The sequence below is a fragment of the Notothenia rossii genome (genome assembly GCF_949606895.1).
Source record: "Notothenia rossii genome assembly, chromosome: 4".
Taxonomy (NCBI): Eukaryota; Metazoa; Chordata; class Actinopteri; order Perciformes; family Nototheniidae; genus Notothenia; species Notothenia rossii.
This window is the reverse complement of record NC_136902.1, coordinates 13,245,333-13,272,686: the sequence shown is the minus strand read 5'-3', so window position 1 is coordinate 13,272,686 and position 27,354 is coordinate 13,245,333. Positions and strand designations below refer to the sequence as shown.

At 40.1% G+C, this 27,354-nt stretch overlaps 3 protein-coding genes across 3 annotated transcripts in view; 1 reads left to right on the top strand and 2 right to left on the bottom strand.

Annotated features, from left to right (window-relative positions):
* oard1 (O-acyl-ADP-ribose deacylase 1) overlaps positions 1 to 11,250 on the bottom strand; it is a 30,870-nt gene extending 19,620 nt beyond the window's left edge. The window contains exons 1-6 of the mRNA XM_079674038.1: positions 10,952 to 11,250; positions 10,632 to 10,797; positions 10,087 to 10,145; positions 9,882 to 9,994; positions 9,601 to 9,759; positions 7,766 to 7,832 (exon numbers count right to left, since the gene is read on the bottom strand). Of these exons, the coding sequence (XP_079530164.1) occupies positions 9,612 to 9,759; positions 9,882 to 9,994; positions 10,087 to 10,145; positions 10,632 to 10,797; positions 10,952 to 11,092 (627 nt within the window). The 5' untranslated portion in view covers positions 11,093 to 11,250 and the 3' untranslated portion in view covers positions 7,766 to 7,832; positions 9,601 to 9,611. The remainder of the gene's footprint in view (positions 1 to 7,765; positions 7,833 to 9,600; positions 9,760 to 9,881; positions 9,995 to 10,086; positions 10,146 to 10,631; positions 10,798 to 10,951) is intronic.
* A 3,320-nt stretch (positions 11,251 to 14,570) lies between these two features.
* Positions 14,571 to 20,870, bottom strand: LOC307036588 (serine/threonine-protein phosphatase 4 regulatory subunit 2-A-like). The gene is made up of 9 exons (XM_079677040.1): positions 20,740 to 20,870; positions 19,954 to 20,035; positions 19,626 to 19,796; positions 19,322 to 19,415; positions 19,165 to 19,202; positions 18,918 to 18,992; positions 18,545 to 18,694; positions 16,390 to 16,661; positions 14,571 to 15,729 (listed from the first exon to the last, which is right to left on the bottom strand). Exons 1-9 carry the CDS (start codon positions 20,771 to 20,773, stop codon positions 15,443 to 15,445), a joined length of 1,203 nt encoding a protein of 400 aa, XP_079533166.1. The 5' UTR covers positions 20,774 to 20,870; the 3' UTR covers positions 14,571 to 15,442.
* A 585-nt stretch (positions 20,871 to 21,455) lies between these two features.
* LOC307034694 (eukaryotic translation initiation factor 4E type 3-like) lies at positions 21,456 to 26,238 on the top strand. Its single transcript, XM_079673565.1, has 7 exons — positions 21,456 to 21,893; positions 22,793 to 22,865; positions 23,393 to 23,487; positions 23,579 to 23,639; positions 23,723 to 23,789; positions 23,911 to 24,066; positions 24,156 to 26,238. Exons 1-7 carry the CDS (start codon positions 21,733 to 21,735, stop codon positions 24,197 to 24,199), a joined length of 657 nt encoding a protein of 218 aa, XP_079529691.1. The 5' UTR covers positions 21,456 to 21,732; the 3' UTR covers positions 24,200 to 26,238.
* The last annotated feature ends 1,116 nt before the right edge of the window (positions 26,239 to 27,354 follow it).

Here is a 27,354-nt window from a genome sequence, read left to right as displayed (position 1 = left end):
CATGTCCTCGCTTGCGGGAATAATAAAGGCATTCTTATTCTGATTCATTAGATATAAATAGATCAACCTTAAATGATATGTCACTTACAAATACTCCTTCTACAACAAGTAACATGTCTCTGTGCCTGACTGCATATCATAATTCATCATTTCAAGAGTAAAACATGTTTTCCCTTTGATTCTGATTCGTCTGTCAGTCGCACGACAGGTAAGACACACGGGGACTTTTTTCGTTCTGTATGCTGAGTGTTTCGGCTGCACACTGGCCTCAAAGAACTCAAAGAGAAAAGAGGCAGCTTTCATGCTGAGCTCCTTCTCACAACAACGCTTAAATACTCTCCTTCCTCCTCTCTTCCCCTTCTACTTGACTCTCTTTGGCAGACATTACATTGCACTGTGTTTCTCTAATGAAACATCTTTGTACACCTCAGATGTGAAAAGCAAACAGGCACCGATCACAGAAGCTTCGACGTCAATATTCTCAAAGTGGTAAAACTAATTTAAAGACAATTACCACACACACTCAGTACAATTCCAAAGCCTTTGTGTTTCTTAAAAGCAGAATTGTCTACTTTTTTTCAGAGTTTCTGTTGATGTTTGCACCGCACCAAGCGCTCTGAATGTCAGATGGGCAGATTCTCACTTGGCAACGCTAAGAAATGGCAACTCAGCTCTCGCACTGCAAAACCCAGTGGGACTGCAGAGAGAGAGAGAAAAGAGAAAATGTCTTCTCATTTCTAAGATTTCAGGGGACGGGAAAAAATATATTTAATGAGGCTCTGAGATGTTTCTCTAAGTTGAAAAACAACAACGTCAGAGTCTGCTGCCAGATGCCTTGTGGGATAAGAAGAGAAATAAAGAGGATAATACATACAAGACCCTTGAACTAGATTTGAAAACAAAGCGAGACCCTGAAGGCGATTTCTTCAGACAACTGTTGGCTAACATGAAGTCAACCATTGCTATTTAGACAGATTGAATCACTGCCTTGGTGATATTGCAGCTACACGATGAACTCTGTATCTTTCTGTGGCTTTTCTCTTCAAGGTTAAATAGTATCTGCCTCTCCGTGCACCTGATAATGTGGAAGTTTCGGTGTGATTTGCTGGTTCGTGGGGGACTGGAATGACACAGCCATCACTACCAGCGTCCTCCCTCTGTAGAGAAGCTTGGAGACGACACAGGGAACATTTCAAAAGCCTCTTTTGACAAGGACACATCCTCCCAGCAGCTTTTGGCAGACACTTCCCCACAAAGAGAGGCAATGCTTTGAGTTAAAAAATAATAAAAAAGGAAATAAAATATATTCAACACAATATGGATAACACTGAATACACTGTTGAGATTTGCTGTAAAGCAGTGAGGACATGAAGGCTGCAGCAGAATAGATGTCAAGAACTGGGAGCAGCCACAGTGATGATGAGGTTAGGTGACAGGGGTGCCAGCAGTACAGCGAGAGAGAGAGATGTGATCAGCGGCCAGGCATTATCGCCCCGGAGACACAGGAGTTAAACAGGTTCCTGGGCTCTGACAGCACCAAAGACCAAACACCCTTAGACATCCTGAACCCTGGATGTGTTTCAAACATGTCTTTATAAACATTTATTCACATCCAAGAGTGATCCCTGAGGACCCTGACTCCATCTTTTTCAAATATGTGCATGCATGTGCATACATAATCCATGTGCCCACTGTGAGCCGAGAGAAGGGCTGAACAGGCAGACGTCTAACAAGCAGGCAGTTTAAAAATAAAACTGAGGAGAGAATAATAGAGATTGTCTCAGAGCACAAAGAGCCTGAAAAAAAACAGCGGGTCTCCTACAAGAAAAGAGTTTCAAAAGAATCTCACCATGTAGACAACACTGAACAACAACCTAGAATCTGTAAAGGAGAGGACTAAATATAACACCGTCCTGCCGGATGAAGCCACTCCTCCTCCTCCTCCTCCTTCCTTATGGTCCAATTCAGACAGACCAGATGAGAGTTACACCAGATGTGTCATATAGGAAGCTGCTTTGCTACAAATTGGATGATTAACAGAGCCGTGCAGCCAGCATTGAGGCACTTGGCTGGGGAACACAGCTCCGAGGAGAGTGATTGGCTTTGAGGGCCGAAGGACAGATGGGACAGGAACACGGGGCTGGACCGGTGTGCCTCCTTGGTTCTGCATCAACATATCCCTCCTCTGTGTGATTAAACACTCACATGGAAATACGAGGTGGCTCTGTTTATAGCAGCCTTGTTCTTCATGGCAAGTTATCTCCGCCTTTAGCTCCTCCCCCTTAACATTAATTATGCAGCTCAATGCAGCACTCCGAATCCCCACTGCAGCTCACCCACACTACTCTGCCGCTTTTCTCCCACTCTCTCAGTCTTCTACAAACCAGTGTTTCTTTATATTTCCCTTCATAACTACATTCTCAGCTATCCACAGTCGGAAAACGGTATCTTCCTCCATGCTTAACCTTGAAAAGTTGAAAGGAATAAAGACATGACCGTAGCAGAAAGATATGTTTTTTTTTCCTCAATACATTTTGCAAGGTGAGATAAGAAGAATCACTACCTGTGAAGTCAAGGTGACAAATATATTTCTAAAGCTTTCATGAAATGTCCTACACATCATTTGTTGCCCCGTTATAAACACAATAATTCTGCACATCTGACACATTTGATGTGAACGAATGCATTCTGAATAATTACACGTTGGATTACTATCTTTGGTTGACTCACAAACAGCATTTATTCTTTTTGGCTTTATCAATTTCAAAGCCTGGAGCTGATTTCTGTGCAAATCAGAAGCAAACATGGTGTGATGTGCCGAGGCAAACACACTTAACAGCTCAAACACCTGTCTGGCAAGGTGTAATTGACTCAGCTACACCCGGACACAGAGAGAGACACAATCAGGCCCTGTCACAGGAAGCAGAGAGTCCACACTACGCAACGTGAATCAGCTACATCAACAGAGAGGAGGGAGAACGTATAAAGAGGGATGCTCTCACGCTTCAGCCGTCAGCCCCCCAGGCAGGCAGTGGGATGGAAACGTAGCAACTGTTTATTGAAGCAGAAACAAGCTTCTCCTTGGTTTCCTAGAGCTCTCACATGATTAAGATTCATTTCACATCTGCACACGTGTGTTTGTGTGATGGCGTGTCAGCTAGGCCAGCCAAAAGGCTGTATAATGAATCCAACTTCAGTGTCAGGCTAGCCTGTGTGACTCATTCACGCACGTCCTGACTTCAAACTGAATAAATAGCGTGTTTTCCTTAAAGCAATAAGCAACATCACATAAAGGTCTTAGCAGCTATTCATGGCATCATTATTTGTAATTCGCCACACAGAGTCTCGTCAACGAAATGTCAAAGCACAGGCATACACACAGAAGCTATTTAAAGCCACATGGTGTTTGTCTCTCCATTGTTGCCATTTCAATAAGCTCAATAAAGTCTGTGTCTTTGTTTGCAAAGATGCTACCAGTGGAACACAAGCAAACAGCGAGGCAGATGTTCCTAATGAGGAAGACACGACCAGGGAAGGAAGGATCATTCGGCTAGTATCGGGTATAGTTAATGTGTTATAGGCTTACATAATCCAGGGGGAGCGTGAATCAACGACTCCCTCTCTCTACATGAATGTGCACTGGCAGGCGCGGGTCGGCTGTTTTGTCATGAACACCGTGCTTCTATCACGCCTTCAAAATCTGTGCATCTTCTAAATGTACAGCGCCGTCAGGTCAAAAGCTCTTTGCGAGGTTGCCTCCTGCGCCGTGCAGCTCTGCGGCTGCAGGGGTCTTCTCAGTGCATGGAACCGGATGGTGAGCAGAGAACGCAGCGGGGGCTGGGCACTGCAATGTACTGCAGTGCTCGTAGCTCTGCTATGCACACCCACTCTCCTCCATTCGAGCTCTGCCTCTGACAACCTCTCAATCCCTCGCTCTATCTCTCGCCTATACGAGTATCGCTTGTCTTACATTCCTCACTTCCCTTTCCTCTCATTGCTTTCAGTCCTTTTCAACCCCATTTTCTACACACTCTAAGATGTCTGTTATCCATGTGTACAACCTCAGCTCTTGTAGTCTTCATTTCAACGAGCCTGCCCTCTTTCGCTCATATGCACTTGACAAGCAAACATTTATATAAATATACGTGTAAAAAAAACGTCATGTAACCTTTTCCTTGAGAGAATAGTAAAGGGGCCTTCTCCTGGTCATGGAGAGGGCACACACGCACGCACGCACGCACACACACACACACACACACACACACACACACACACACACACACACACACACACACACACACACACACAACACTCCACTGTGTTTCTCACGTGTCCTTCTCCTATGACCAACAAGGTCAAATCACCTTAACCATCTGCACACTTCCTCTGTTTAACAGCACAACATTGTTTCTGCTTGTTTGGTGAGTTTCTTACAGTACCTATTCTCCTCCCCTAAAGGCCCGGACACACCAGGACGATTATCGGCGTCGGTGTTAGTCGGACGACGAAGCGTGCCCTGTTGCCCAAACTCAATTTTGTGTGTCCCGCACCGTCGGCCGTGACACACCTTATTTGGCCTTTCATGGCCGACGTATGGCCGATTCAACATGCGTCGGGTCGGGCAGTCGGGCCAAATAAATCACTCTTTTGATTGGCTGTTCAGCTAGCGAATCAGTGCATGAGAAGCGAAACGGAGGTGAGGGACGTAAACAAACGCTTTAATAAGGCACGAAGAATGTCTTCCGCAAGCAACACTCCAATGGCTGATAGCTCCAGTACCGCACAAGACATGTTTTCGATGGACGAGAGTGAAAATGGAACGCACATGCTATTTGTTGTTTGTTTATATCACGGAGTCTGTTCTTCTTCTCTGTTTTCCGGTTGTTGCCTCTTTTGAATGGCGAATACACACTACCGCCGCCTGCTGGTAAGGAGAGTTATTGCCACTCACGCATGCGCAGTTTGTACGTGTTACTTGGCCGTCGGCTAAAGTCTTTGCGGTGTGTTCCAGTGCGACTGTTGGCCAAGAAGCAAGAGACGTGAGGCGACACAACAGTCGTGTTCCGCCGGGACGTGTTCTTTGGTGTCAGTTTGGTGTGTCAGGGCCTTAATATGGAGGGTTTGGGCATTGTTGCTAACTGTAGTCAGGTCACAGAGACAGCCGCTGTTGCTCCGCTATGTTACCCACACCATCATTTACAGGGGCAAACCAAACACCCATGTCGCACAGCCTGGGACTGAGGGTGTCAAACATGCAGGGTGAGCTATGACGAGCCCAGCAGCTGCTCCATTCCCCCAGAAATAAACCCACCGATCTCAGAAAAGAGTTACAGTACATCATTAATGTGCAAACATAGAAGTAGACAAAAGGTCAACTTTAAAATGAAACTTGCAAGCGCTCTTTCTCCAGCTTTTGCCGAGGTAAATTCTAACACATGGCCCACACTGTTTATGTTGCGATGCTGAACAGCCTGGTTGGAGAAGCTGCGATCACACTGAATTACACATACGTTTGTGTGAATCCCAGAATACAGGTCTGTGATTTTAAACTACCCATAAATCAGCGGTTAACTCCGATCCATCTCTGACACTTGCTTCTATCTTAGAGGGGGATACTGGCTAATTCTTAGGAACAGTGAGGGGTCTCATTTCCGTTTTCCATTAAGGCGCACATGGTTCTAATCATTGCTTTCTGAATGACTTTCTCACTGTGCCGGTGGTCTCCTGCAGAGACACTTTGCTGATCGCTCTCAACCATGATATGAAGCAAAGCTTTTTGTGACAGCAGGAGTCAGAGCTATAGGGGCAGCTGCCATTACAGGTTTTATATTTCATTTGAAATGACATAACATTACACCACTCTTGTTGAGCACCATCCTCAAAATGTTTTGAATGTGATTTCAGGGAAACATTATGACTAACTGTCTACTCACAGACACCGTGTATACCGTCTGCCTTTTATTGAAGTAATATGCATGAGATTTAGAGCTAGCCCCGATATAGATCCATATAATAAGTAAGTGTCAAACCTGAAAGATTTTTGCTGCCGCAGCATGTGTCAATCCGAGCTTTGCCGTGAAAAAGGAAGGTGGAACAATACCACAGCACCGGCAGTCACAACTTGAGCGTATAGTGATAACACAAGTAGGCAAGGGCAGGAAGGACAAGGGTTTTCTGAGAGGAAATGGCTAAGAACTGAGTTTTCAACACCTCTACAAACACACACCTCTCTTTAAGATGGACTGTGTTCTAGAAAAGGAGAGGGGCATGAATAATGAAAAGTGTTTTCAACTGGAAAAGGGAAAGAGCAGATGTGCACAGCAGACTGTCACATCAAATTGGGAATTCGAAATATGTGCACCCCGAAGATGTATTAGGTCATCCGAATAAGCATAGTGAGAAGAATTAGCTTTGCCTTGATACAACCCTCATTCCTAAACACTGGCCTGCTTTCAAGTATTTGAGGGAGCTGGGTCCATGGTGCTGAAATGACTCCCATTTCCTCCCCAGCCCTCTCCTTATCCCCGCCTATAACTCTTTGTTGAATAATTTAGACATCATTTAACAGCTAACAAGGATCAGTGAGTTTGGTCAGGTTAATGGTCGTCTTATAGCTACAATCTGAGGGTGAAAGGTATAAGCCCCCGGCCATGTAATATGAAAGCAGCGGTACAAACTGTACTCTTTATCCGGTTTGACGACGCTTTCCAACATGCCCACACACAATACACTGAGTCCATCCATTATGTCCTCCCATTCTGCAGCAGGCCAGTGCTCACACACATTTCCTACAGAGGAAACACACACTGCCCACTGCTGGACAGTAGCATATCTTCATTCACAAATGATGAAGGTCAGACGTCCAAAAAAAAAAGAAAAAAGAAGATGGTGGGATGTAATAAATAAACTGCGAATGTGCTTGAATAAGGTGGTAATTAATACTGGGGGGGAAAGCAGAAATGTGTGAAAGTATGAATCATCTGTCTTTCACTGAAGCAAGGTTTCATTTATTTGAGCGGATTTTACAATCATCATAAACCATATTTCAAAGTGTATAAATACGCATTTTTAACTACTACTTTTATTTTATTTTGTACACTGTAAGCCTCATTCATCCAACCAGAGGGTCTACTTTTGCTGCATCTCAGACTAAAAAAGGTCCCAGAGCAGTGGACAAACAAAAACCAGAACTCAAACACTATCAGGGCCAAATCAATCTGTTATCTAAGCAGCGCCGATATTTCCCAGAATACACAGTGAGGGCATGTACTATAAATCTAAAATGGGCTGAAGCACTTAAAGCTTATCAGCGCATTCACAGTATAATGGAGAACACTTTCCTCTTATCCCATCCAGGGAACAAAAAAATAAGTTCAAACTGTGACAGTGATTTTTTTTAAATATGTATCTGGTTGTAGTCGTGCGTCTTACACTGGCTGGATGCTGAGGCAGCTCCGCTCAGGGATGTAATGGGATACTGCAGCACTAGAGAACCGTGTGCACAGAAACTTGCCTAGAAGCATCAGGGAGTCCCGCACTAACCTCCCCCCTCCCTCTCTCTTTACCCCCCCCCCCCCCCCTCTGCTTTTCTGTTAAGTATTTTAATGACAAAAAACGATCATTAAAGTATGATGTGTAAATGTGAATGTAATGCCTAGTGAAAGGCTGAAAGGTGAAAGTGATGAAAGGGATACCCCACAAAAAAACTTCAGAAGTGTTAAAAAAAACAGCATGCCTGTAGTAGGAGGAGAACGGAGCTGCTTACCGTTTTTTGGCCGGTCGCTCTCCTCTGGACACCGAAGCTCTTCCCCTTCTCCACACGCTCGGAGACACTTTGAGATAGAGAGAAAAATGATCAATCTTCTCTTACTTTCTCTTATTTCCAGTTTTAGAATGAACAAGTCAGGAGTCTAACACAGCCATTTGGACACACCTTTACCCTGTCCTCCTGTCAACTCTGCCACATATACACACACAGGCACCCATTCAAATGCACCCCAAGACTGGAGTACACAAATTGATAAAGATCTGCTCAGGGGAGGGATAAAAACTACACACACTCACACACTGCAGTTTTTTTTTCTCCCTTGCTCTTGCCCACTCGCTCTGCTTCTTTTTTCCTGCTGTCTTTGCCTGCACTGCCTCCTGATTGGCTAAGCTGCTCTTCAATAACATAAGCTCTCTTCTTTAATTGGAAGTGGGCCAGTTGTGTGGTGCATCAGAAACCCTCCCGCCTTGCTCATCTCTCTTTTTTTTCGCCTAAGTGCCTGTGGAGAAGAATGCTGAGCTCTGCAATTTCATACGCATCGAGCGAAGAGGGAAAAAAAAAGGGAATGGAGGACAGAGGAGGGTGGGGGGAGTGTGTGGGAGAGAAAAGTGAGAGTGGGGGAGAGCATCGGTGTCGAAATCACTGGACCGCAGTGGGACAAGCAGAAGCTGCACGGGAACAAAGAGAGGGGAAGGGGCTATTTGGTGGAAACGGGGTAGATTTGGATGCACACTCGCACCAGCCGCAGCGTGTTGAGGGGATGCAGCGGGTCAGATGAAAGGAGATTTCCCTGCATGCACTGCAGCGTGGCAAGGTGGCTCTACTGCAGTGTGGAGTCTAATTGCCAGGCAAGAAGGGGGATGGGAAGAGAGGAGGAGAGGGGGTTGGTTGCAGTGATGCCGAAGTACAGTCATCCAGCCAACCATGGATGTATGGGGGGGGGGCAGCCGCAGTGTACAGCGGTTAATGCCTTTTCCTCATGAATTATTGAAGGTGCTTCAAAGGAGAGAGGGAGGGTCATAGACGGCAAACTACTGACATTGTTCAGACAGTCTCACTGCCACCGAGGTCCACTATAATTACTCACACACCTGAAGTACACGTCGTCAGATTATTATATGGAGCCCCCTTCAGTTCGATTATTTCAACTAATGTGAGAGACTGCTTTAAATGGAGATTGTGCCATATCAGCCCTCCGCTTTCCACTTCAGTTCGTGTTAAAAGGCTTTTGCCATCCCGGGGAAAATGTATGTGTGTGATTGACTTTGTGGTGTCGGGTTTCCTGCTACTCTTTTTCTTTTGACTCACATCTGGTGCCTCCCATGTGTCCCAGCTGCTTTGAAGAACAATACCAAAGCAGATCAATACTTGGTCCATCTGCAGAGGCAACAATGAGCACTCTAGAAGTTATACGACGCCCACGGAGAAATACAAATACACTGTTTGCTCAATCAACAACCTAATTGCCCTGGTGGATGAATGTGCAAATAGAGAGATGCCTGATATTTGAAGCTCAATATCCTGTTGGAAAATACCATGTGAGCAGAAGGGACAGGTGAACAAATGCCAGTATTATCTGCATATAGTGAGCAGTCTAGTCTGTGTGTGTGGAAAGCAGCCGTTACCTTGTCAAATAGGTTAAACTGGGTAGAAGTGGCTGGCTGTAGATACAGATAATAGTTGATATTTTTTGCAAAATAAATTAGAGTTGGGTTGACTTTTGAAGTGCAAAAAAACTTTTATTTTCATGTTTTCTATACAATTTTTCCACTGAAAAATGGCAGCATGTGGAACAAGAACATAAAAGTGCATTTTGATGTCAATAAACTAACTTTTCAATCAATCATCTGCGCATGTTCTCCTTCATCACTTTGCTCTCTGGTCTCTCAGGGAGGCTGTAGACTGTGATGGAGATGTTTGTGGGTTTGAAGACCTGCTCCAGTATCTCTGCCACTTTATTCCACTGCAGTTTATCCAGGCCACAACCAATACTGTAAACAATGGAGAGACAACACAAAGCATCACATTCAAAATAAAGTATTTATCGAGCAAAATGTGGCTTTTGAACCCTGGATGACTAGGTATTTCTAAATGACTGAAATATTATACAAACCGAGGCATTGATATTCTGGTTACACTGTTACTTTCACAGTGTGACCTCATGTGCTCCAGGCTCCGTTCCAGGCTGTCATAGGTGGGCTTTTGGCTGGCCTTTTTCTTTGTAATCTTCAATAGCATAAAAGAAAAGTATCAGTAATAATATGAAGTACAACATATGTGTTAAAATGAGAGATTTCATTTTCATTTCACATCTTTACCAGATAGTAGATGAAACGACTCTCTCTTTTTAGAACAGCGCATTCTCCTGTCAGCTTTTCTGTTTGGAGATAAAAAGATAATATTCCCATCAGAATAAATAAGACACGATACAAACGCATATTTGCCTGAGTTTGTATAAATAAACTCATAATACAAACTCAAGGCATGTTTGTTTGAAGCCCGAAACTGAAAGCATTATTGAAGAAGCCATTACGAATTCATGCTGTGCAAAAATAAATGTCACAGATGTTGATTTAAAATGTTAGTGGTGATCCTTCAGTTACCAAAGAAAACAAACATGGAGGAATGCATTTTGGATAAATGTGTACAAAATGATGCATCCAGAATATTGTCATGTGATGGGATGATGATCCAACTTCAGTATCAACTGATACAGAATAGACGTGGGATACTGTGTAGAATAGCATCCAGTATTTTTAGAGGCGCTTCCCTGTGCAGAACAAAATGATCCCTTTGGAAATCGATGCCCCCAAAAATAGGACACTTTACTCCTGATTAATTTTTAATAAAAGGGCTGACTCACTCTGCTCCTTTAGCTCCTCTACCCCTTTGAAGTTCTTCTTGAACATCACTGCTATGCCTGCCCCCATGCGGCAGTCCTCACTGATGCAGTGGGCCAGAGCCTCGTCTCTGGGGCAGGAGAACAGGTCCCCGGTGACATAGCTCACTGACCAGCGGTCTTCTGCGGGCTGGACAGCAGGGGGCAGCATTGCACCGTGTGGTGAAAGCACAATGGCAGCACAACAAATAAACACGGGTGCATGGGATGGGAAACTATGATAGAAACAGCCCATGTAAAACCAAGATAATTATATATGTTTTTCGTGTAGGTATTAGCTTTACCTTAGCGCTGTCAGTGTTGACTGGTCTTTCAAGTGCAGATGACATAATTTGAGCACTTGAGCGGTGAGTTATTCGGTGTGTCTTTCTTGAACACTCAATAAAACTGCTAAGAGACTTGTTAGCTAGCTTATAATGCGTCATTAATATAACTTACAAAAAGTTGACTGTAGGTGGCCGTTTTAATGCTGAATAAAGGTACTTTCGGAATGCTTCTGGATAGCTCATATACTAGTCACTTTACATGGTTGAAGCAGGAGCAGCCACGGAATATGCCTATCCTCTCGCGAGAAAACACGATACTTTGTGTTGGGGGCGGCACCTCCTGAATAAATTAAACCAGAGCCCGAGAGAAATCTATATTATATATATCTATATTATTATCATATCTCTCTATGACTCGGAATTAAACAAAACAGCAGCTGGGTCCCATGTCAGCTGACTGGATCCGAGCAATAGGAATAGGTAAAAATGTTAACTAAAAATAAATAACTAATACAAAATAAAATAATAATAATACGAAATAAAATAAATTAATCAAAAATGATAATGACAATAAAGAAATGACAAGCAAAAATACAAATAAAATACAAAATGATATCGATACATAGACAATAAATAATAAAATAATAATTAATATTGATACAATAATAAAAGAAAGAAAAAATTATAATAAATAAATACATACAAAATAATAACAACACAAAATAAAAAACATATATATATAAATACATTAAATGTAATTATAATGAAAAAATTATGATAAAAAATACAATGAATAAATACAAAAATTAAATAAATACAAAAGCAATACAATTATAATTAAAAAAATTATAATAATATTTAAAACAATAATGATATTTACAAGGAAAAACTAAAACATTAAAACCAGCCTTATAATAAAATAAATAAAATAAATTAAATAAATTAAATAAACACAGGAATACAGAAATAAATACATTTAAGTGAACGTAAATGTAGGAATATATTAAAGATTTATAAAAATGTGTGTTCTGTTTTATTCTCAACTTGTATTTATTTATTTGTACATTCATTTATTTATTATTTTCCATATTTACTTATGCATTTATTTTATTTATCTATTTATTGCCGTATTTATTTATTCATGTTTTTATTCATACATTTATTTATGCATTTATACTTACGTCATGTTCCGTCCTCCATAACCACCACCATCCTGAGAATTGGTCTAAACATCCTAAATCAGTAAAAACACCATGTGGCGGCTTCATTCATGTTTATTGAACCCCGTTATGTTACTTTCATGGCACAAGAAAATATCTGTAGCATCTATTAATTACAGACAAATAAAGAGCTGTGTAAGACCGTGGGTAAATATGGTCAAAATCTAATATTATCAAAGTGTTGAACCGAAACCAATAAAAATAAAGAGGCTGCCCCTTAACAAGCGTTATTTTGTACAATGTCAGGCTAACTTTTGTCTTCTACATACAGAGAAACTGCAATACAACACAACACTGCATGTCCATCTGCAACTTCATCTGAGTTGACAAATGTGGAATGGAGACAACGACCATTGCACAGCCATGACACAAAACTTCCTTTTTTCTGGGCACACGTTACCATTATCATCCCACAAAGCCATTACAGCAGCCTGACACAGACCCTTTGAATCATTCATGAAGCATTTTAAGCTGTCAGAAATCTGTGACAAACACTCACCATCTCCATTTTCATCGACCCGCTCAAATATCCGGTCAACCATTTGGTCTGGGGTCAGCAGATTGCATTTTTCAGCCAGCTTTCCATGGCAGGCCTTTTTCAGTTGATAAATAGACTTTGAGGGACAGGAAATAAGTTACAAAAGCTTTTTCTCTCACTATATGTTATAGCATATAATTCATTTATCGTATAAAGAAATATGCACGGATAAAACAACGCATAGCTTTCAGTATGGGATTTATCTGCCAATCATTTCCTCAATAAATTGTTACTAAAATATTGAAGAACAGACATCTGCAGCCTCCTTGTTATCTTTTACAAAAATCCCTTAAAGTTGTGCACGAAGAGTCCCACTTTGGCACCTCATAACACATTTATGTTTGCACTATTCTTGCAGCTGTGCCCATGGATGTATAATAAGAACGGCTGTGCCACATCGATTTCCTTGTCTGGGTCACTGTCCTCGCTCAGGCGCCGACCCATTGAGGAAATATTTTCTTCAAAGACTGAAATAATTTCTTACATGACATGACCTTGGTGACTTTTAATTTACATTACGACATCCACGGAGCCCTCAGCTATCTCTCGCACCAATTGTTGCAACAAACTTAGAGCAAATGTTTTCAAATGTTTCAAAATTATATAAACAGTCCACACTAGTGGAATTGTTATTGTAGTCAGGAGGACTGTTATGGATCACATTATAAAGGATTAGAAATGGCTCAAATCATTTAGTTCACAGACAGATCATGAGTGGACTTCTTTGTGGCCCTACTTCCTAGAAAATACATCTGTTAGCTTTGTATAAACACACAAACGTTATGAATATATGTTTGCACAGTATGTCTAAAGACTTGGTGGTGTTTGAAGTTAAAGACGCTAATGTAAACTCGGGTTTCACACATGCCAAGAGTCTTGTTATCCGTGACAGCTTTGACCTTCATAAGCCATGTTATTTTCTGCTACCCTGATTACTGTTTACCCGACTGCTGCAGTCTCACTGAAGCCTATAATAAATGTAGCTAAATTCACTGATGAGGGGTATTACAACTAGGCAACAAGAGGGTAATTATGTGTTTTAGGAAGATGGGTGGAAACATCCAGAAAGCATTTCAGTGTTGGTCAGCAAATGAGTCAATGGGCATTTGGAAATACCTGCATTGACATAACAATAAGAGTGTCATTGTTAGTGGTAGCCATTGTTGACAGGCGAGAGCTTGGACTGGCCTAATACCTTCCTCTGCTGACGACAGGATAGTGATAATCATAGCTTATAAGTGTCAAGGCTATATGACGTGTCACTAGATATATTCTTCAAGTGATTATTATTATTCTCACGTACAATTATTATATATATATATCTAAGCAGGTTTAATGTTACCTTTTTAACCAACCTAGCGTATTAGCATTAACACATTTATTCAATAAGCAACCAACATTAATTGATCATAAAGCAAAGTATGGAAAAAAATTAATTGTGTACCAGATGGCGCTACATGACAAATCAGGAGACCATTATATAATTCAACCTCAGGGATTCATGAATGTGTGTACATTAGGCATGTTAGCTTAATAACTTTAAATATAAAAAAGCTCATTATGCATGTTGGTCATTATTGTATGGTGTGCAATCAGAACTTTAAAATATGTTGCCATAATTCCAGTCAAAGTCCAGCTAAAGACAGATTAGTTTCACAGGTGAGTAGTCGGGAACATAGTGTTGGACAGGAGGATTTTTTGGGGGTGTTGAGTCGCCCATGTAGCTAAAGAGGTTGAAGACTTCAAGGGGAACACCTCAAGCGTGGCTAAAGGTCAATCTAAATAATTCAGTGGCCCTCATTGGTCTGCAGTTATGAAACAAAACTGGATTTGCAAGTCAAGAAAGAAAACACCTTAATATTAACCAAGCATACCGCAGTTTGAATTTTAGCATTTATTGCTTTCCACGAATACTATGATACAAGCTCAAGTACTCAATTTCCAGCAATTATCAGTGTTATGAAGGCAGTGGACATGTATAACAAGTCTACAAAAAACCATTTACAGATGTGTCCTGTAAAAATCCAAGCTATCAAAAGAGATATTTGTACAACTAAGGTATTACATACAGAAAGTGTAAAAGTACTTTGTGTTGTGTGACAGATTTTGATGCAGAAATAGCCAAACCATTCATTCATAAGACTAAACTGGTGACTAGTGGCAATATTTTGTGTTTACATTGGCCGTTTAAAATGAGAAAGCAAAACTATGACATTTTCACATCCTTCAAGGGGTTAATGAAAACAAGTGTGATTTAAATTTGAATAAGCAATACAAGTGCTTCACATAAAAATCTGACGTCTATGAAGTGTTGCTGCGCATTCTTAATGGCATGTGTTCATACACATTCATCAGAACTAGTCAAAACAACTATGCCAAGGCCAAGACACAACTCAAAATGCTAAATGTATCTTTTTTGGAAATACATGCCAAAGGACTTAAGAGTAATGAAATTATTATACATCATTTATCAAGGTTAAATTATAATGCTTATATAAAAATCAATGAATAAAGGGTTAGAAAAAGTTTTAGTCAACAGTGAAAAAAGCCGTCTCCATAATCTTGAAATCCTTTCCTTCCAGTTTTACGACCATGTGGAGACTTGAGTATTTGAAACTGAAAAGGACAAAAGATCGTTCAGTGAGGGGTCTGAGGTCCGTCCTGGTCCTGAAGTCCACAGTGCTACAGTAAATACCCTTTGTGTGATATCATACAGTGTAAAAAAAAAGTCAGTTGGCAGGCGGCCTCAAATTAGTCATTTTCCTCGTGCTCTGTTTCAGTCTTTGCAATGTTTGAACTGTCAGCGTTGCCCTCTGCTGGCAAGTCAGGTGAACTACTAGAAGAGGGGAGCTGCTTGTCACCGGGTAGACCTTCTACATCGCTGCTGCTCTCCGTATTTTCCTCCTCGACGCTTGGACTCTTCTCTGATGGAGCCTCAGGTGGATCCATGGTGCTGTCCTCTGCCAGACGTGGGTCCTTTACCTTCTCAGACGATTCTTCTTCCCCTTCAGAAAGTCCTGTCTGTGTGCTGCTGGGCTCTGAGGACAAGAAGGGACAACAGTCATCTTCATGATAGGCTGTTCAAATGTAAAGATTTTATAGAAATACAGACGGCTTTACTTATGCCTAAAGCAAAAAACAGAATACTGCCAGAAAATATACAAAATATGTTTTAATTTCAAAGGATGAGCATCATAGGAGGAAATGACATGCTAAGCATCAGTTTGCACTACTTTAAAGCAGATGTGTGTCTCTGTAGTTGGTGTAAAGAAGTGGAATTCTTTGACGAATTCTTTGAAGTAAGAACATTTTTATGTTTAAGAAAATGTATAAAGAAAGCGTAATTAGTTTCAGTATTTGTAAGCAGCTGTGACTGAAAGAATATTGCTTTTATTTTACTTTTTCATGGTTATTTCATTTTTTTTAAGAAGGGGCGTGTCAAATAAGATGTTCTTCTCCCTGCTCCTTTCCACAATGCACAAACAATAAAATAAAAAAACAGAGTAAGTGTACATGTTTTGTAAAGTGTACATGTTTTGTTTTAAAATAACTGCCATGTGTGGAATAAATAAATAATTAGTCTTTCCTTTGTTTATATATACACATATATATATATAGGGAAAACCAGAAACGTACATATTTAAGAAGCTACTACCATATAATGTTTTCATTCATCCTTCAGAGAAGTTCCCACTTACCATCATCCTCTGAAACAGTATGTGTTTTACAAGATGTTCCTCTTTTGTCTTCTGTGGACTCCGGTGTCTCTGACGAGCTCTCTGACTCTTTACAACAAGAAGATTCCTTTTCTCCACTTCCCGTTTCATCCTCTTTCTTTTGGTCAAACTTAAGTCTCTTGACCTCACGTTTGTCAGCTTCAGAATCCTCCTCCTCGTCCTCTTCCTCCTCGGGGTGTTTGTTCTTTATCCCGCTGCTTGTTGTAACACCACCTGCTGATGGCGAGGAATCACTGCAGAAAGAACAGAAACACAGGGTATCAGTTTGTGAAATGATATACTTACTTTTAACGCAATAAGTAGCTCATATTCTGTATAGTCTTTTAATGATGGGGTCTTGAGAGCATGTGATTATGGATGTAAGAGTTCGACAGATATCATCAGTGTTTCTGCATCCCAAATAAACAATTTAAAGTGGACCTATACTGCTATATTTTAAATATATATTGTAGGGCCATACCTATATAAAATATGTCTGTGAAGTTTTTTTTTCAAAACACCAAACAGATCACCCATTGTAGCCATGCCTCATACTGCTCAAACCCCTCCTTTGAAGCCCTGTTAGAGAAACTCAGATTTTGGGTCCTTAGCTTGAAAAAAATAAATAAGGAGGCGGAGCTAATGCCTGATTTCTACCGGAGATAAAGTTAAATTCTGTTGTGATAAAACGCCATCCTGTTCAAACCACCTCAAGGATTATTTCTGAAATAGTATGGAGCTCAAATGCTTTTTCTCTTGCAGGTTTATCACAAGTAGTGCTGCGTACCGTTACGCCGAACCGGTACTGGACTTGTAAAAGGTTTCGGTTCAAGCCCGGTTAAAACCGGAACGTCAGGAACCGGTACTTGGACTCGCAAAAAAACGAGCACTTACGTATATTCTCCTTTTTGTTCTAAACCATCTAAAACCTTCCATAGATCTAAATTTGCGCTGAGAAAAGACGAAAAACATCGTGTCGGCTTCTGATATGCCGGCCATTACTGAACTCACGATGTCTTGCAAAATATCGCAACTGCTCGCGAGATCTGTGTGACGTCAAGGGAAGCTAGCGATGTGATGGGCTTAGACATAGTGGACAGCGTGGTCGAGTAGTAGTCACTACAGTGTATACTGTATGGAGGTGTGTAATGTCACAGCCCTCTTAAACGGGGCTCCGCGCTGTAGTGGAAACGCGCCGTAACAGTGTAATGCGTATAGTCTACTCTACACTCTACCTTTCAGCAAAGTTTTAGGGATTCAGGCTCAGTCAGCTCAGGGACTGTTTGGTTACTTTAGTTTGGTAAATGAAATAAATGTTTGAACTTTGTAGTAGTTCACTGTAGTTGCTGTCATAAGTCATTTGTAGACTAAGTGGCAAAAAGTGTTTTTTTTACATTTGTACTTTGTAGAGAAATGTAGACACAAGTTGGAAGGGAGCACAATAAACCTGACGAGTTTGAATTTTAGTTGATTATGAGTTTATTTTCAATTGATAATTAGCTCACAATAAGTTCACTTTAGTTACTCACACAACTTGACACAAGCCATGGGTTCAGTGAGTCCAGGTACGCACTACGCAGCACTAATCCCAAGGTGAGTTCTTTTTTTATTTCCTTCTTTTTAAAACACATGTGCTCTAGATTACAGGTTAGCTCTGAGTGTTAGCGAGGCTTGCTAATGTAAACAAAGACGTCCAAAACACGTCATGCATTCTTTCTGATAGCAACTTTCTGTGGGTCCGCCGCCGAATTGACGTCAGTTCGGCTGGAATCTGTATCCGCTTGTTGTACACCCGTTTTTAAAAGATTTTGATACGGAGGAAAAAAGAGAGGGTTTTATTTTCTGACGCTGTGTGAGTTCCCCGACGCACCGGGGACACATATTTATGTATAAAAGACATCACAAAGTGCATTTTGCATGATAGGTCCCCTTTAACCTAACATCCTCCTTCTTTTCCACTATATATATTTGCTGCATCCTGTGCTTGGCACCACCCAGTTTTAATTGTGATTGGTTTAAAGAAATACATAGGGTTTTTCTCCAGAATGTAAATGGCTGCGGCCACCTTTCTAGAGATTAGGGTGAGTTGTTACTAGTACACTTCACACTCATATGTACAACACTTTTTTTCATTCACCTCCTAAGATGCTCTTCCGCCCCCTCTGTGGTTGGCTCTGGCTCTTTACTGATTGTACAGCCTGGGAGTCCGTTGGAGGAAAGTGAGGACGCCTGTGACAGCTTTGGTCTGGTGAGCGGTGTTGGTGTGTCCGGCCCATTTACATTTCGACTGCAATAACAAGTGATCAGTTTAGAGTACCTTTTAGTCATCATTTCTCACACAATTCATATTACAACATGGCAAATTCAGCAGAAATAGTCAAACCCAAAATGACAGGCAAGCTATATCCGCCCTTACTGTGGCCTCATTCAACTTTCCACATGGTGGTGTGGTGTATGAGGCATATTTTATATTTATGGAAGTCAATCATTGACAAATATGTGGCTCCCACCTGTCTGAATATAGAGAAGAGTTACCAGGAAACATCACTCCATTCATTCTGTTTACACTGGATGCCCCATTTTTCCTTCGAAAGAAGTAGAAAGGCACAACAAATACCAGCTGTTAATGGTCACTTTATAATTGTGACTGAATCAACAAAGTCAAGGGAGCTGTCAATGTGCTCCAGAAGCAGCTTTACAGAAGCACTGCAGGCAGCAGAGCAAAGGAAGCACAAGTGTAACAGCTGATGTACTTACTCTGATGCAGGGTACATACAGCTGACCACCATTACATTCTGCAAAACATTAAAAAAATAAAAAAATAGTGTGTATTAGAATTTAATTCAAAGTTTCAAATAGTTCAAACTAAATGCATGAATATTGTTTATCTCTAGAAAAAACTCTTATTTCTCACCTTCTCTAAACCCATGAGAAACTTGTGTGTTCCTGTGTAGTTGCGCTTGGGGTCCATAAGGAGTTCACATAGACGCTGGATGGTGAATGGGATTCTGGAAATGTGATCAAGGGATATCTTTAGGATTAGCAACACATGGCCGTTTTACAGCCAGCATCAACACTGCCAAATCCTGGCAGCGCTGAATGAGAAACAACTTGGATTGATCTGAACAGACTGGGTCACACATTATTTATGAATCTTGACTGTTTGTCTATAGGGTTGCTTGCAGTTTGTAAAGTGGCTTATTATCAGCTTTACTCACCCATGGTAACCATCCACTATTTTTAAGATCCTCGTCTTCATCTCTTCGAAGGGAACATAGTCCACATTGGGATTATGTGGTGCTCTATGTTCCGGTGTTGAAGCGTGGAAATCATCCATGACTTTTTCCAATTTAAACACAAAGTACGTTTTGAACTGCGACCATGAGATCCTGGAAAAATATTGGAAATGCAAGACTGCATGTCATACCGAAAAAATGAAAAGTTTTGGAAAGAATTAAACAAAAAGCTTGATAAGAATCAGAATGAGTCCAACAGGCAGGCTTCTCATACAGTAGATCTGATGTCTGTGTGTGAACTACTACTCACATTGGCTGCCCCGTCTTGGCAACATGACCCAAGAATTGCTCTAGTTCAGGACAGGTCTCATTCTTGCCTTTCTTCTCAAATTCTGTAAGTGCCCACATGCAAAATAACAACAACATAGTTAATAAGTTAGTAATATATCAACCGACCGGATCAACCTACCTGAACTAAACAGAACCAAAGATTGTTTTACTTAACATTAACCTAAAAGTGGAACTTTTCAAAACAAGCCAGAAGCCCATTCTACAATTAGATATGAATTTGTTCTGGAAATTATTCTGCAAAGCTGTTAAACCACATTTCATTGCATGCTACTTCAGGCATGCTGATTCTACTCTGACAATGATCACATTATTGTCGTGTCAATTACTTAGTGAATATTTGCTGGAGAGGCAAGTTAAACACAACATCATATAAACGTGAAACACCAATTTGAGTTTCCTAACTGGAAAGTTCTTGCAAAAGTTGGTCAAGTTAGCTTGTGTTTTGTGATGCTACCCAGCTAGCTGTTTACATAATCTATCAGTCCGGTAATAAATAGGTCAAAAGTGTAGAAAGCAGTGAATGTATTTCCTGCAGAGAATAACATTACACTAACTAGGCCATGCAGAGACAGATCAGATTGTCCCTAGGTGCTTATTCTCAACGCTAATCGCTGTTAGTAAGCTAAATTGCGGTAATGCACGTAATGTATTTAGCAAGCATTAAGGCATTCTTTCAAGGCATAACAACACATTTGAAATTCATTCACAAAAACATAGCCTTTGTTTAAATAACTGTAAATATTACCTTGAAACGCCTCCAATAACGCGTCGATGTCCATAGCTGTGTCCAGTCACAGGCAGGAAATACTTGCTAGTTAGCAGTAGCATGTAGCAACCCAACAAAGCTGCTGGTAGGGTGGACTGCGCATGTCACAAAATGACGTATTCACATAAACAGAAGATTGCAGTTCAACCTCAGATCATGGATTTTTCTTTTTTTATTAAAGAAAATGTATAAACATCATATCCTTTGTATACACACAAATTCACATCAGGGGTAGACATATAAAGTAAAACAAAATTACATTAAATAAATACATTCTAATAAAGAAAAAGATAATAATACAGTTATTAATCAAAAATTCATTTAAATATATGTTACATAATTAGCTTTTAAATCATACTGTTTTTAATAGTGATACTATATTGTTTTAACTCTTGGTGAGATCATGGATGACAACTGGAGCGGGACCTCGTTCATTCCTATGAAAGTTGCTCAGTGGCGATAAGCCAAAATAGCCTGCCTTTCGAGAGCAAAAATACCCGTATGTGGGCCTATAGAGCATGCGCACTTGAGTTTTCCCTTAAGCCCCTCCTCCGATGTCCCGCTCTCGGTTCAGTCAGAATAGATAGACCAAAATGTTGACCACTACAAAATGTGCCTCAACTTCTGGCGCACTTCCTAGGGGGTTTGTCTGAGATCAACAAAGCATTTGATTTGAATGCCCTCACAGAACCGGAATATAAGTCTTCATTGAAATAGGGTTTATTATTATAGCACTATAGTTTCAATTAAAGTATTTGTGGACTTCAGTGGCAGAAACTTCTGGGTATCACAGGCGGGCGTCATCGCTTCTGTGTTGTGACGCTGCAAACCGGTGGAGCGTCCAATGATTCAACAGCTGATCGGGGTTAATTTTACCCTACCAACCTATATATATAACGACAGCCCGGGCGAAACATCTGCACAAGAGACCGGCTAGTTTTTACGGAGTCTTTCGGGTTTTAAGAGTCAACAATGGCAGTTCCTATAGCTGCATTACAACTGAGCACACCATCCAGCCCCAGTCTGCTGGAGCACAACATTCACAACAACAACAAAGATTTAGGGAGGATTTCAAGGGACAATGACAACGACACTCTACCTTTACATTCTTCTTGGACCTTCTGGCTTGATAGGTAAGACACTGCTTGTGTATTTGTTTCCCTTGATCGTTATATTATTCATCATGAGTGTCAAGTAGGGGAACTCTTTGTTGCTGACCTTTTGATGAGAACAAAGAAGAGACAATGTATCAGGCCTGCTATAAATCGGCATTTTTTCCAACCCAGAACAAATATTGTGTGTTTAACAGCGATTTGGTTATTGTCTGGTTTATTAAATGGCAGAACAATAACATAACAACAAACAGTTTCTTCCAATTTTATAATGGTAGATTTTGTTGTTGTTTTTCATCTGACCTAATACTTGCTCTACATGGAAGGAACATAAAGGAAACAAAAGGGCGTACTCATTAATAACTGGTTAATCATAATAACTATATTTAAGACAAGGTCAGCTCATCCGGAGCCTTTATAAGAAATGTGTTAAAAACTAATGGTGTCACTCCTCATGTGTCTGTTGCTTTTCTTTACTGTTTATAACTTTTTAGTTTTATTTCAATTTGTGTTTAGTTAAAACTTACCAAGCCATTGCTTTATAAAAACTTCCCAATTTAAAGTTATTATATAAAGAGTTATTTCATAATGAATGTTTGGCAACAACAACAGAGGTTATCACAGGTGACCGTGAGTTGAGTTACACAAGCATGTGGAGTCAGAGGGTGCTGTGTTCAAACGGGGTCAGTGTTGTTTACTGGATTATTTGTCATCTGATAACCCCCCCCCCCCCCCCCCCCCCCCCCACACACACGTCTGCTCAGCAAACAGCTGAAAAATGTCTGAGTAATGTAGCACTGGAAATAATGCATTAGGACCATGCTAAAGATAAGATAAGATAGATAAGATAAGAGGAACTACATTCTGAACAAGCAATTTTGACTTCTAAATTCACATAAATTATTATTTCTTTTTGTTAGATCTCTCCCAGGAACTACAGCAGCTGAATGTGAGTCAAACTTGAAGAAAATCTACACCGTAGAGACCGTCCAGGTGAGAGTCTTTACAATCTTGAATAGTTTCATAACCTCTACATTAAGTGTGGAGGTATTGACACATTTCAAAAGCAAACAATAGCATTATGGGGGAAAATATGAAGGTTCAATAGCAATACATATTTTTTTCAAATGCACTGTTGGCATTGGTGTGTGTCATTATCTCCTTACTAATAACGAGTTTAGAGAGCTACATAGCATGTGTTAAAAATGTTGACATCGTAACCCCTGCTGTAAATCTGTATAGTTACCAGATGACTGATTAGTGATTACTGCCATTATTATTATGTGATTATGGCAACCTGTTATAGAGCTCAAGTACCACTTCATAAATACGTAACCACATCGATGTTGGATAAAGAGTGTGTGTGTGGTTAAGGGCAATGAGGAAAAGAACTTTGGCAGTGATTTTTCTACATCGTAACAAATGTGATACATTAACACGGCCAAGTGTGCCCTTCCTGTGCCAATAAAGAGCTCAATAAAACATGTGTTTTCTTCCCTTCCTCATTGACCCTGGAGTAGAACTTTTGGAGAGTTTACAACAACATACCCAGCGTCTCCAGCTTGCTAATGAGATGTAGCTATCATCTGATGAGAGGAGAAAGAAAACCACTCTGGTAAGTTTAAATGTAACAATACAGCATGTATGGGTTCGTAGTGTTTGAAGCTAATTGGTTTGTGTAACACTATCTTATTGTGTGCATCTAGGGAAGAAGAAAGCAATGCTAAAGGTGGTGTCTGGAAGATGAAAGTACCCAAGGAATGCACTGTAAGTGACATTATCAATACATTTATGTACAATTGACTTATTACTTATATGTTTTTTTAACTATGTTGTCTTTTGTTTTACAGCCTGTTGTGTGGAAGGAGTTGCTTTTGGCTATTATTGGAGAGCAGTTCAGTGATTATTGTCCCTCAGGTCAGTATCTTGATTGAGTTATGTTAAAATCAAGAGGCTTCTGCAGAGCCTTGCATTTTGCGTATACAATACTTTAACTAAATTGCATGAATCTCATCCTCATCTGCTCTCATTCTCGCAGATGATGAAGTGGTGGGTGTCAGCGTCAGCGTAAGAGACAGAGAGGATGTGTTTCAGGTCTGGAACGGAAACGCTTCTTGTGCTAACGATTCAAACATCTTAAGCAGGATCAATGAGCTCCTTCCCAATATCCCTTTTAAAGCTGTGTTTTACAAACGTGAGTGTTTTCTTCAACGACATAATGCTATTTTGAGAGGGTTGACGATGACAGACATGTGAGTAATTGTTGTTTTGCTTGAATTTTAGCACACGAGGAGCACCACGCTTTTGAAGGAGGGCGAAGACGTTAGGGTATTTTGCACATCACAGCCCATGAGACGTACACTTATTTTGGATGTTTTGGATCATATTTGCTCACATATTGAAGCAATAGAGTTTATAGTTGCTTCATCTGGATCATCTTGATTACCTCAAAATGGAGCCCATGGTTTATGATTCTCAATCACTACTGTCTTAGAATTATCCAAAATAGTTTCACTTTAGTCAAAAGAAAAAAAAAAAATGTTACCTTGACTTTTATCTGTAGCAGTGTTTGTGTGTTTTTATACTTTAACATTTTGCAAATCTTTAATCAAAACAGCAGATCATGTACATGTCGGACATTTTTAGATGTATTTTGGCATATTTAGTTTTGTTTCATGAGCACAAAGCTAGGTCTCTTTGGATCTAAAAGAAGGCAAAGCAAACCTTTTACAATAAATGTAAGGCTTTTTTAGTGAGTTTATCAGTGTTTTATACGTTACAGCCAAAAAACGTTTGCCGATCATAAATATTTTGTATGCTCTAATACTGATATTTGAGCAGAAAATTGCACATTCTTTATTGACTTTTTTAGGATACGAGCGGATCGTTTAAAGGAATATGTTCCTGATACAATAAAATGACCTCAGTACACAAATCATGAGTAGATGCTGAGACATATATGCAATCATTTCTATTGTCATTTTGTTTAAGCATCTGTCTCAAGTCAAGCACTTTGTGTGTGTGTGTGTGTGTGTGTGTGTGTGTGTGTGTGTGTGTGTGTGTGTGTGTGTGTGTGTGTGTGTGTGTGTGTGTGTGTGTGTGTGTGTGTGTGTGTGTGTGTGTGTGTGTGTGTGTGTGTGTGTGTGTGTGTGTGTGTGTGTGTGTGTGTGTGTGTGTGTGTGTGTGTGTGTGTGTGTGTGTGTGTGTGTGTGTGTGTGTGTGTGTGTGTGTGTGTGTGTGAATAACTGAGACCAAACCCACTCTGGTTTATGTCACCTTATCTGAGGAAATGTAAAGCCGTTTATGTTTTCTGCTTTTAATAGTAACTAGAGATGTGTAGACGACATGTTGTGTTTTTTATGTATTTACCTGTCTTAAAATGGAATATGTGAAGCCTAACCCTTGTAGATAATACTGGCCCTAGGAGAAATGTGAACATGCACATGACCCAGAAAAATATGTCACATGCAGGGACATCAGAAGAAAAAAAAAGATGTTGCTCTTAATCTTACTCATAGAGGGACTGCTTGAGGCCTATTTGAGTGTATTAGTACAAACTGTATGTGTTTGGTGAAGTAATGCAACCACTGCATCAGGGTCAAATCTGTACGAAGGCTACTCAGAGATGAATATTCACCATGACACATCTCAGTGTCTCTGACAAACATAGCTTTTAAGATTTATTTCGGTGGTGATGTATAGACTGTTTTTGTATTATTGAATCCTAATTATATTCGGGAAATGTTGAACCATTATACATCTCACCAAAGGCACCTCTTCTGTGTTTGTTTGAGAAGAGGGAGTCAGATTGAATATTGTAGGCTGCAAAGAGCAGAGCTGATTCTTTCGAGTACTAGTACTGTACTACCTAGACATTTGAAGTAATTGTCTATTTTGCAATGAAACACTGCTGCTGTGATTTAATCAATCGAATCAAATGTTAAAGTATTTATGATGATGCTGTCTTGCCTTGGATCCTCTTCTAAAGAATATTGACAGGAGAAGTTAGTTTTCAGACCACCGACTTGGCCAAATTTGCTTTATTTTCTCTTCACTCTTATGTTGGTGTCATATAAGCACCTAATGCAGGATAAGAGAATACTTCTGTACCCTTGCACATAATGTTGACCACTCACTTCAGTCCTCAGACTTTGTAACTGATTGTTGATCTTGGATGGTGCCTTGTGTTCACCAGCAGTTTAGAATGTCCTCTGTGTTCAGCTTGTGAAATTGTCATGTTTCTCTGTTAGTTTTAGAAATAAAGATGCCTAAACTGTCAACATTTGCTGTTTGAAATACTTGCTGTACTGTATGTGTGATGTGAATATCCATATTGCATTGAACTAATAAAAAAAACATCACATTACCAACATAAATCCAGTTTTTGGGTTAGGGGTTTGTCGTTGTAGGAATTGTGTTCAACTCTTAGATGTATACATGAATTTGATAATATCTTTTTTCCACTAATTAAATTGCTATCGCATTAAAAAAAATAAAGACATGTTTTATTAATCCCAAAGGACCTTTTTCTCAAGCAGCTATTACAAATATGTTCAAATCAAACTGGAAGTATTTTTGTGGCCATTGGAACAAACTGAGGCCCTGAAAGGCTTTAATTTTACTCAGACCCATGCCCCTAGTTGACCTTAAGAATACGGAGCCACCATTTCATGACTTCCAGAAGGAAACTGTCTCCCTCTTGTGGTTTTATCAATGCATGGACAAACCACAGTTTACAGGATACATTTCATACAACGATCCTCTCGTGTCTTGTATGAATGCAGTATTGTCTTTACAATGACAGTAATCTACAGTATGCAGCATAGATGTGCAAGGAATCTGTTCACAGACAGTACTGAGCAGGATGTTTGTGTTGTTGGATTGTACAATCTTGATGAAATGCCTTTTTATGACTGAGCCATGTTTGGTTAGTGATGCAGGGAGACATAGTTTTCACCTCTGCCTTTGCCTGGTTACCAGAGGTTGGAGAAGTACTCAGATCTTGTACTTCATTAAAAGTAGAAGTACCCGGGTGTAGGAAAACTATGTTACAAGTAAAAGTCCTGCATTCAAAATGTTACTAAAGTAATAAATTATAAGCATCAAAATATACTTCAAATACAAAAAGTAAAAGTACTCATTATGCAGATTGTCCATTTCAGAACAATATATCTTTTGATTATAATCATTGTTTCCTTAATGTGTTTGTTAAAGCTGGTAGGTGCAGCAAGTTTTAATTACTTTGTAGGGTAGCTCTTGTAATTACTCCAGGTGTAACTAAAGTCATATTTAAGTGTTGATTTTATTTCACATTAGTAATCAAAATCTGCAAAATAACTAAAGGTACTAAATAAATGTAGTGGAATAAAAGCACACGATTTACCTCTGAATTGTAGTGGAGTAGAAGTACAAAGTAGCATAAAATGAAAATACTCAAGTAATTGTTAGTTATTGTTCGTTTCAGGTTATAAGAATGTACAAA